This window comes from Sander lucioperca, chromosome 6 (assembly GCF_008315115.2).
Source record: "Sander lucioperca isolate FBNREF2018 chromosome 6, SLUC_FBN_1.2, whole genome shotgun sequence".
NCBI classification, from domain to species: domain Eukaryota; kingdom Metazoa; phylum Chordata; class Actinopteri; order Perciformes; family Percidae; genus Sander; species Sander lucioperca.
Window position 1 is genome coordinate 20,899,151 of NC_050178.1, and position 10,000 is coordinate 20,909,150.

Sequence of the window (10,000 nt, forward strand, 5' to 3'; positions counted from 1 at the left end):
CTCGGGGAGACTGACCAGTCACACTGGCTTTACTGCCGACTGGTTGGTGTGTAAGCAGCTTAAAACGAAAATATGTTTTAAGCTTAAGAAAAATGAGGACTTTTTTTGTGATTGTTGTGGCTAAAAATCCTTGATTATGCGGCACGTTTTCTTAAAAAATGTGATGGAATATGCGGGATATTTATGCAATTTTATGCGATGAAACTGCGGGAACTTGCAGAACTGCGGCTTCATCGTGGCTTCATCGCGGGGTTTGCAGCTTTTCGATGATGTTCACGTCGCGTAATTACATCACTTCATAACGTTCCCATGGCAACAGGGGAAAACGGCTGCTCTTGTGTGAAGTAAACGCAACATTTTTCAACTTTCTGCTAAGATATACAGTATGTGGGACTTTTTTGCAACGAAAATGCGGGGATTATGAAATCATGCAAGCTTCGCATATTTTACGTGGAAATCGGCAATTTATGTGGCGAAAGTGCGGCGTATTTGAAAAAATGCGGACCCTGAAATAAATATGCAGACTTTGGCTGATTATGCATTGAATTATGAGATCACGTTATTACCGTGTGGTCGCTTATCTCCAGACAGACGTTAGTTTTACCGTGTGGTCTGTTATCTCTAGACGTTAGTTTTACCGTGTGGTCTGTTATCTCCAGATGTTAGTTTTACCGTGTGGTCCGTTATCTCCAGACGTTAGTTTTACCGTGTGGTCTGTTATCTCCAGATGTTAGTTTTACCGTGTGGTCCGTTATCTCTAGACGTTAGTTTTACCGTGTGGTCCGTTATCTCCAGATGTTAGTTTTACCGTGTGGTCCGTTATCTCTAGACGTTAGTTTTACCGTGTGGTCCGTTATCTCCAGACGTTAGTTTTACCGTGTGGTCTGTTATCTCTAGACGTTAGTTTTACCGTGTGGTCTGTTATCTCCAGATGTTAGTTTTACCGTGTGGTCCGTTATCTCTAGACGTTAGTTTTACCGTGTGGTCGCTTATCTCCAGACAGATGTTAGTTTTACCGTGTGGTCTGTTATCTCCAGATGTTAGTTTTACCGTGTGGTCTGTTATCTCTAGACGTTAGTTTTACCGTGTGGTCCGTTATCTCCAGACGTTAGTTTTACCGTGTGGTCTGTTATCTCCAGATGTTAGTTTTACCGTGTGGTCCGTTATCTCTAGACGTTAGTTTTACCGTGTGGTCCGTTATCTCCAGACGTTAGTTTTACCGTGTGGTCTGTTATCTCCAGATGTTAGTTTTACCGTGTGGTCTGTTATCTCTAGACGTTAGTTTTACCGTGTGGTCCGTTATCTCCAGACGTTAGTTTTACCGTGTGGTCTGTTATCTCTAGACGTTAGTTTTACCGTGTGGTCTGTTATCTCTAGACGTTAGTTTTACCGTGTGGTCCGTTATCTCCAGATGTTAGTTTTACCGTGTGGTCCGTTATCTCTAGACGTTAGTTTTACCGTGTGGTCCGTTATCTCCAGACGTTAGTTTTACCGTGTGGTCTGTTATCTCTAGACGTTAGTTTTACCGTGTGGTCTGTTATCTCCAGATGTTAGTTTTACCGTGTGGTCCGTTATCTCTAGACGTTAGTTTTACCGTGTGGTCGCTTATCTCCAGACAGATGTTAGTTTTACCGTGTGGTCTGTTATCTCCAGATGTTAGTTTTACCGTGTGGTCTGTTATCTCTAGACGTTAGTTTTACCGTGTGGTCCGTTATCTCCAGACGTTAGTTTTACCGTGTGGTCTGTTATCTCCAGATGTTAGTTTTACCGTGTGGTCCGTTATCTCTAGACGTTAGTTTTACCGTGTGGTCCGTTATCTCCAGACGTTAGTTTTACCGTGTGGTCTGTTATCTCCAGATGTTAGTTTTACCGTGTGGTCTGTTATCTCTAGACGTTAGTTTTACCGTGTGGTCTGTTATCTCCAGACGTTAGTTTTACCGTGTGGTCTGTTATCTCTAGACGTTAGTTTTACCGTGTGGTCCGTTATCTCCAGACGTTAGTTTTACCGTGTGGTCTGTTATCTCTAGACGTTAGTTTTACCGTGTGGTCTGTTATCTCTAGACGTTAGTTTTACCGTGTGGTCCGTTATCTCCAGACGTTAGTTTTACCGTGTGGTCTGTTATCTCCAGATGTTAGTTTTACCGTGTGGTCTGTTATCTCTAGACGTTAGTTTTACCGTGTGGTCTGTTATCTCCAGATGTTAGTTTTACCGTGTGGTCTGTTATCTCTAGACGTTAGTTTTACCGTGTGGTCCGTTATCTCCAGATGTTAGTTTTACCGTGTGGTCCGTTATCTCCAGACGTTAGTTTTACCGTGTGGTCTGTTATCTCCAGATGTTAGTTTTACCGTGTGGTCTGTTATCTCCAGACGTTAGTTTTACCGTGTGGTCTGTTATCTCCAGATGTTAGTTTTACCGTGTGGTCCGTTATCTCCAGACGTTAGTTTTACCGTGTGGTCTGTTATCTCCAGATGTTAGTTTTACCGTGTGGTCTGTTATCTCCAGACGTTAGTTTTACCGTGTGGTCTGTTATCTCTAGACGTTAGTTTTACCGTGTGGTCTGTTATCTCTAGACGTTAGTTTTACCGTGTGGTCCGTTATCTCCAGACGTTAGTTTTACCGTGTGGTCCGTTATCTCCAGACGTTAGTTTTACCGTGTGGTCTGTTATCTCTAGACGTTAGTTTTACCGTGTGGTCGCTTATCTCCAGACAGACGTTAGTTTTACCGTGTGGTCCGTTATCTCCAGATGTTAGTTTTACCGTGTGGTCCGTTATCTCTAGACGTTAGTTTTACCGTGTGGTCCGTTATCTCCAGATGTTAGTTTTACCGTGTGGTCCGTTATCTCCAGATGTTAGTTTTACCGTGTGGTCGGTTATCTCCAGATGTTAGTTTTATCGTGTGGTCCGTTATCTCCAGATGTTAGTTTTACCGTGTGGTCCGTTATCTCTAGACGTTAGTTTTACCGTGTGGTCCTTTATCTCTAGACGTTAGTTTTACCGTGTGGTCCGTTATCTCTAGACGTTAGTTTTACCGTGTGGTCCGTTATCTCTAGACGTTAGTTTTACCGTGTGGTCCGTTATCTCCAGACGTTAGTTTTACCGTGTGGTCTGTTATCTCCAGACGTTAGTTTTACCGTGTGGTCTGTTATCTCCAGATGTTAGTTTTACCGTGTGGTCTGTTATCTCTAGACGTTAGTTTTACCGTGTGGTCTGTTATCTCCAGACGTTAGTTTTACCGTGTGGTCTGTTATCTCTAGACGTTAGTTTTACCGTGTGGTCTGTTATCTCTAGACGTTAGTTTTACCGTGTGGTCTGTTATCTCCAGATGTTAGTTTTACCGTGTGGTCTGTTATCTCCAGACGTTAGTTTTACCGTGTGGTCTGTTATCTCCAGACGTTAGTTTTACCGTGTGGTCTGTTATCTCCAGATGTTAGTTTTACCGTGTGGTCTGTTATCTCTAGACGTTAGTTTTACCGTGTGGTCTGTTATCTCCAGACGTTAGTTTTACCGTGTGGTCTGTTATCTCTAGACGTTAGTTTTACCGTGTGGTCGCTTATCTCCAGACAGACGTTAGTTTTACCGTGTGGTCTGTTATCTCCAGATGTTAGTTTTACCGTGTGGTCTGTTATCTCTAGACGTTAGTTTTACCGTGTGGTCTGTTATCTCTAGACGTTAGTTTTACCGTGTGGTCTGTTATCTCTAGACGTTAGTTTTACCGTGTGGTCCGTTATCTCCAGACGTTAGTTTTACCGTGTGGTCTGTTATCTCTAGACGTTAGTTTTACCGTGTGGTCCGTTATCTCCAGACGTTAGTTTTACCGTGTGGTCTGTTATCTCCAGACGTTAGTTTTACCGTGTGGTCTGTTATCTCTAGACGTTAGTTTTACCGTGTGGTCTGTTATCTCTAGACGTTAGTTTTACCGTGTGGTCTGTTATCTCCAGACGTTAGTTTTACCGTGTGGTCCGTTATCTCCAGATGTTAGTTTTACCGTGTGGTCTGTTATCTCTAGACGTTAGTTTTACCGTGTGGTCTGTTATCTCCAGACGTTAGTTTTACCGTGTGGTCCGTTATCTCCAGATGTTAGTTTTACCGTGTGGTCCGTTATCTCTAGATGTTAGTTTTACCGTGTGGTCGCTTATCTCCAGACAGACGTTAGTTTTACCGTGTGGTCTGTTATCTCCAGATGTTAGTTTTACCGTGTGGTCTGTTATCTCTAGACGTTAGTTTTACCGTGTGGTCCGTTATCTCTAGACGTTAGTTTTACCGTGTGGTCGCTTATCTCCAGACAGACGTTAGTTTTACCGTGTGGTCTGTTATCTCCAGACGTTAGTTTTACCGTGTGGTCTGTTATCTCTAGACGTTAGTTTTACCGTGTGGTCGCTTATCTCCAGACAGACGTTAGTTTTACCGTGTGGTCTGTTATCTCCAGACGTTAGTTTTACCGTGTGGTCGCTTATCTCCAGACAGACGTTAGTTTTACCGTGTGGTCCGTTATCTCCAGACGTTAGTTTTACCGTGTGGTCCGTTATCTCCAGACGTTAGTTTTACCGTGTGGTCTGTTATCTCCAGACGTTAGTTTTACCGTGTGGTCCGTTATCTCTAGACGTTAGTTTTACCGTGTGGTCCGTTATCTCTAGACGTTAGTTTTACCGTGTGGTCCGTTATCTCCAGACGTTATTTTTACCATGTGGTCTGTTATCTCCAGACGTTAGTTTTACCGTGTGGTCCGTTATCTCCAGACGTTAGTTTTACCGTGTGGTCCGTTATCTCCAGACGTTAGTTTTACCGTGTGGTCTGTTATCTCCAGACGTTAGTTTTACCGTGTGGTCCGTTATCTCCAGACGTTAGTTTTACCGTGTGGTCTGTTATCTCTAGACGTTAGTTTTACCGTGTGGTCTGTTATCTCTAGACGTTAGTTTTACCGTGTGGTCCGTTATCTCCAGACGTTAGTTTTACCGTGTGGTCCGTTATCTCTAGACGTTAGTTTTACCGTGTGGTCCGTTATCTCCAGACGTTAGTTTTACCGTGTGGTCTGTTATCTCCAGACGTTAGTTTTACCGTGTGGTCCGTTATCTCTAGACGTTAGTTTTACCGTGTGGTCCGTTATCTCTAGACGTTAGTTTTACCGTGTGGTCCGTTATCTCCAGACGTTAGTTTTACCGTGTGGTCTGTTATCTCCAGACGTTAGTTTTACCGTGTGGTCCGTTATCTCCAGACGTTAGTTTTACCGTGTGGTCCGTTATCTCCAGACGTTAGTTTTACCGTGTGGTCTGTTATCTCTAGACGTTAGTTTTACCGTGTGGTCTGTTATCTCTAGACGTTAGTTTTACCGTGTGGTCCGTTATCTCCAGACGTTAGTTTTACCGTGTGGTCTGTTATCTCCAGACGTTAGTTTTACCGTGTTGTCCGTTACCTCTAGACGTTAGTTTTACCGTATGGTCTGTTATCTCCAGACGTTAGTTTTACCGTGTTGTCCGTTACCTCTAGACGTTAGTTTTACCGTGTGGTCCGTTATCTCCAGACGTTAGTTTTACCGTGTTGTCCGTTACCTCTAGACGTTAGTGTTACCGTGTGGTCCGTTATCTCTAGACGTTAGTTTTACCGTGTGGTCCGTTATCTCCAGACGTTAGTTTTACCGTGTGGTTGCTTATCTCCAGACAGACGTTAGTTTTACCGTGTGGTCTGTTATCTCCAGACGTTAGTTTTACCGTGTGGTCTGTTATCTCTAGACGTTAGTTTTACCGTGTGGTCTGTTATCTCAAGACGTTAGTTTTACCGTGTGGTCGCTTATCTCCAGACAGACGTTAGTTTTACCGTGTGGTCCGTTATCTCCAGACAGAAGGCCGGGTCCTCCCTGCAGGCGTCCTCCACCGTACGCTGCCGGTGTTTGTACGGACACTTGACCTCCAGGCAGAGCAGCCATTGGCCGGTCTGGCTGTCCGTCACGATGCCGTCGGGACTCGCAGCCAACCAGGGCCGCCGCGCGTCGATGAACAAACCGCAGTCCTGGACGGAGACGGAGCGGCCGAGCGCCGCGCTCTTCATCTCCTACAGAAACACATCATCATCATCATCACCATCATCATCATCATCATTATCATCATCACCACCATCATCATCATCATCATCATTATCATCACCACCATCATCATCATCACCATCATCAGAAGTTGACGGAAAGCCTAAAATACTGGAACGTATCAGTGACAACAGCTCTATTGTAGTCCAGCCTTTACTTCAGAGACAAACGTGGTCACTTTGGAACACACGTTATAATGCTCACCTAGCTGCTAGTGTGGCATGCCCTCATACTCTGCTTCTGACTGGCTAGTAGTCCTTACCTAGGTACTGTCAGGGCCCTCATACTCTGCTTCTGACTGGCTAGTAGTCCTTACCTAGGTACTGTCAGGGCACGCCCTCATACTCTGCTTCTGACTGGCTAGTAGTCCTTACCTAGCTACTGAGCATGTGATCTTACCTAGCTACTGAGCATGTGATCTTACCTAGCTACTGATCATGTGATCTTACCTAGCTACTGAGCATGTGCGACTGCCAACAAAGATGTTACAGCAGTGAGAGGTCTCACTCTGTAGCTAAAACAGAGACCTGAACACAGGGTGAAAAGAGGAGCTGCAGCAATGTGCAGTACAACTAAAATATAAAATTAAACCATGTAAACCTATTCTGGTACAACCTCTAAATACAATTATGAACCAGAAAATGAGCAGAATATGAGCACTTTAAATAGTTTAACGACAAAAAGTTGTAAAAAGACAGCGTTGTTGTTGTTGCTGTTTTCAACGGTTTTGTAGCTTTTCCAGAAGCTTGTGTTGTATGGTCAGGTGTGACAGCAGGTGTGACTGCAGGTGTGCGGGTGTGACAGCAGGTGTGACATCAGGTGTGACAACAGGTGTGACAGCAGGTGTGACAGCAGGTGTGCAGGTGTACCTGATACCTGCGGACCGCCGCGGCCTCCATCTGGACCCCCCAGGACATGGCTCTGGTCTGGACGCTCCGCCCCTCACCTGTCCAGTCACAGGGAAGGGAACTTTATTAATCTGTTATCTAGCAGGGGGCGGAGCTTCTGGGGCTCACCTGGCTTACTTGTGATAACAGCCAGGTAGCGATATTTTTTCCCCCACTATGACCACGCCAAGACCCGCGCTTTAAGTGTGCCCTTCAGCTACTATTGGCCAGGCGTCCATGCTTACGCAAGGTAACGTAACCTGATTGGTAGAGGTCCTTTCCCCTGACCAATCGGCTATCCTAACCTTAACCACTCGAAGTCAATGCCTAACCCCAACCAATGGCCACTATGGCCACGCCAATGGGTCTTGGTGTGGCCATAGTGGTCGATTGGTAATTTTGCAGCCAGGTAGGAGGGGGGCGGAGCTTACCTGTAACAGCAGCCACGTAGGAGGCGGGCGGGGCTTTGCTCTTGCCGTTAACGAAGCGGCAGTGAGCGATGCGGTGAGCCACGGAGGCCGTGATGCGGTTCTTCCTCCAGGTGAACCAGTCCTGGTTGCTGCTCTGGCCGCGGGTCAGAACCTCCACCTGCTCCACCACCTGGCGGTCCACCTGCAGACCCAGACCCAGAGGAACCTGCTCCGGGCTGAGGGAGGCCCGGTCAGGGCCCGCATCGGCATCTGCAGCAGGGTGGAAGTAATCAGATTACTGCAGTAAGAGTACTAATACTGCACTGTAATAATACTCTAAGTCTGTAAGTATCATCAGGAACACGTAGTTAAAATATTAAAATGGGTTCGTTACCTCCGTCAGGTCGGGGTGGATTCACCTGAGCCGGTCCAGGCCCAGTCTGAGGGGGGCGCACAGTGGTCCCAGTCTGAGGGGGGCGCACGGTGGTCCCAGTCTGAGGGGGGCGCACGGCAGCCGGTCCAGGCCCAGTCTGAGGGGGGCGCACGGTGGTCCCAGTCTGAGAGGGGCGCACGGCAGCCGGTCCAGGCCCAGTCTGAGGGGGGCGCACGGTGGTCCCAGTCTGAGGGGGGCGCATGGCAGCTGGTCTGGGCCTCTGGGTCTCTCTGGGTCCGTGTGTGGGGGGGGTCTGGATGCTCGGGTGGTATCGGACCTTCGGGATGACGGAGTTCTGGTTCTGGTCCTGGTTCTGATTCTGGTCTGCTGCTGAGAGCTGCTTCCTCATGTCGTCTAGACCAGAACCAGAACCAGAACAGAGAGGTTGGTGTTACATAGGGCTGGGTATCGGTCAAACACACCGAGGTACCGGTACCTAAACAATACTTTTTTCTAGAGATGCACCGACTGACCGGCCGGTGACCGGAATTGGCCGATTTTCACGTCATCGGCCCCGACCGACGACCAGCACACATAACGCTAACTTGCTAAAAAAGGAACTACACGCTGTTTTCAGGTAACGTTACTGTTGACGTTCAAACAGGCCTGTGTGTGTGTTATGAGAAATATCTTTATACTGCATTAACCCTTTAAGCGCCAAAGTCGCAAAATTGTGACATGACGGCGTACTGAATCAAACAGCTGTTTATATGTCATTCATACTCCCCTCCACTAGTTGGCAGACATCCCGTACTTAGACCTTAGCTCAGAAATACGTCATTCTTCAATGCAAAATGTTCGAGGAAATCCCATCCAAACTTGACTTTTTTGTTAAAAGCAACTAGCGACTTTTTCTGGTGTTATTGGAGACTTTTGTGGTGTTTGGAGACTCGTGAAAGCACGTATCACTCTGCAGTTACTGTGCTCAACACATATAATAATAATAATAATAGTAATGAAGAAGAGAAGAAAAAAGAAGAAGAAAAAAAAGAAAATGTGTCCTAAAAAATGCATGCTGTTTACATGAGTTTTGTGGTGTAGTAATAGTTCTAGTTTACGACTGTTGACAATTTACTTTTTCCCTGTTTATTTGGTATGTGGACAACATAACAAATGGATGGAGGGGGGTAAATCTGATAAAATAAGTTCAATTCTCTTTCAAAATATCAGGTATTTCATGGAAATTACATAATCCAATATGGCCGCCACCATATTACGTCATAATATGCAAATTAGATGGGAAAATTTACTCCCGAGATAAACTTTAGGTCATTCTCAATATTTGTCTCATTTTCACTTTGTCTCTATCTCAAACCACTTTCAAGCCAGAGCCTTCTGAAATGTAGGCGTCAAAATCTAGTATTTTTTAAAATAATATCCGGCACCTAAAGGGTTAAGGCTATATTTATTTTATTTTTATTTGTTATTTATATATTATTTTTAGGGCCGGGACTCGATTAAAAAAATTAATCTAATTAATTAGAGGCTTTGTAATTAATTAATCGAAATTAATCGCAAACCAGTCATCTGGTGGAGTGTGGGTTGGGTGTGGGTCCTTGTAACTTTACTCGGAGTCGGGCTAACGTCCACGCTAACTCCTGTGTGTTTTGCGTTGAGGTGATATTTGAGGCTCGATGTGCTGCGGTGATTCCTTGTTGCATAGCTTGCACACAACCACGCTCTTGTCGACGCTTCCATCCTTTCGTTTTTTAAAACAAAATTTCCCATCCACGGGGCCGAGCAAAGCGGTCTCGTCAGCTTCTTCGTTCATGTTCACTGTGGTTTGTTGTTGTCGGAAGTCAAGAACGCTAGTTGGTGCTCCAGTATAATCGGTCCGTCGAAACTCATTCATTGAAAAACGTTCCGCAGTGCAAAAATAAGTGTGGTTAAAATTATGTTATTTATTTTTTGCGTAATTAATCTTAATTTAAAGTCCCGTAATTAATTAATCTTAATTAACGCGTTAAAGTCCCGGCCCTCATTATTTTATTGCCATTACCTGTTTTCATACATACAGAAAGTTTAGTTTAGTTTGCTAAATACATCACATTTCTTTAGTTGATATTGATGTGAAAAGAAGGAAATGGTTCTAACATTGCTCTTTAGATGTGTGTGAATGTCCCACACCAGGAGTAATTTATATAGTTCTATTTTATAGTGATCCATTATCTGTTCAACACATGTTCTATTAAA

The 10,000-nt window shown here is 45.0% G+C and overlaps 1 protein-coding gene across 3 annotated transcripts in view; it reads right to left on the bottom strand.

The window, feature by feature from the left end:
• Positions 1-10,000, bottom strand: part of LOC116052956 — a 13,851-nt gene that overhangs the window by 1,168 nt on the left and 2,683 nt on the right. For all 3 annotated transcript variants that reach the window (XM_031303820.2, XM_031303819.2, XM_031303821.2), the window contains exons 2-5: positions 7,769-8,161; positions 7,396-7,644; positions 6,947-7,023; positions 5,813-6,046 (exon numbers count right to left, since the gene is read on the bottom strand). In XM_031303820.2, coding sequence (XP_031159680.2) covers positions 5,813-6,046; positions 6,947-7,023; positions 7,396-7,644; positions 7,769-8,156 — 948 coding nt within the window. In that variant the 5' untranslated portion in view covers positions 8,157-8,161. The remainder of the gene's footprint in view (positions 1-5,812; positions 6,047-6,946; positions 7,024-7,395; positions 7,645-7,768; positions 8,162-10,000) is intronic.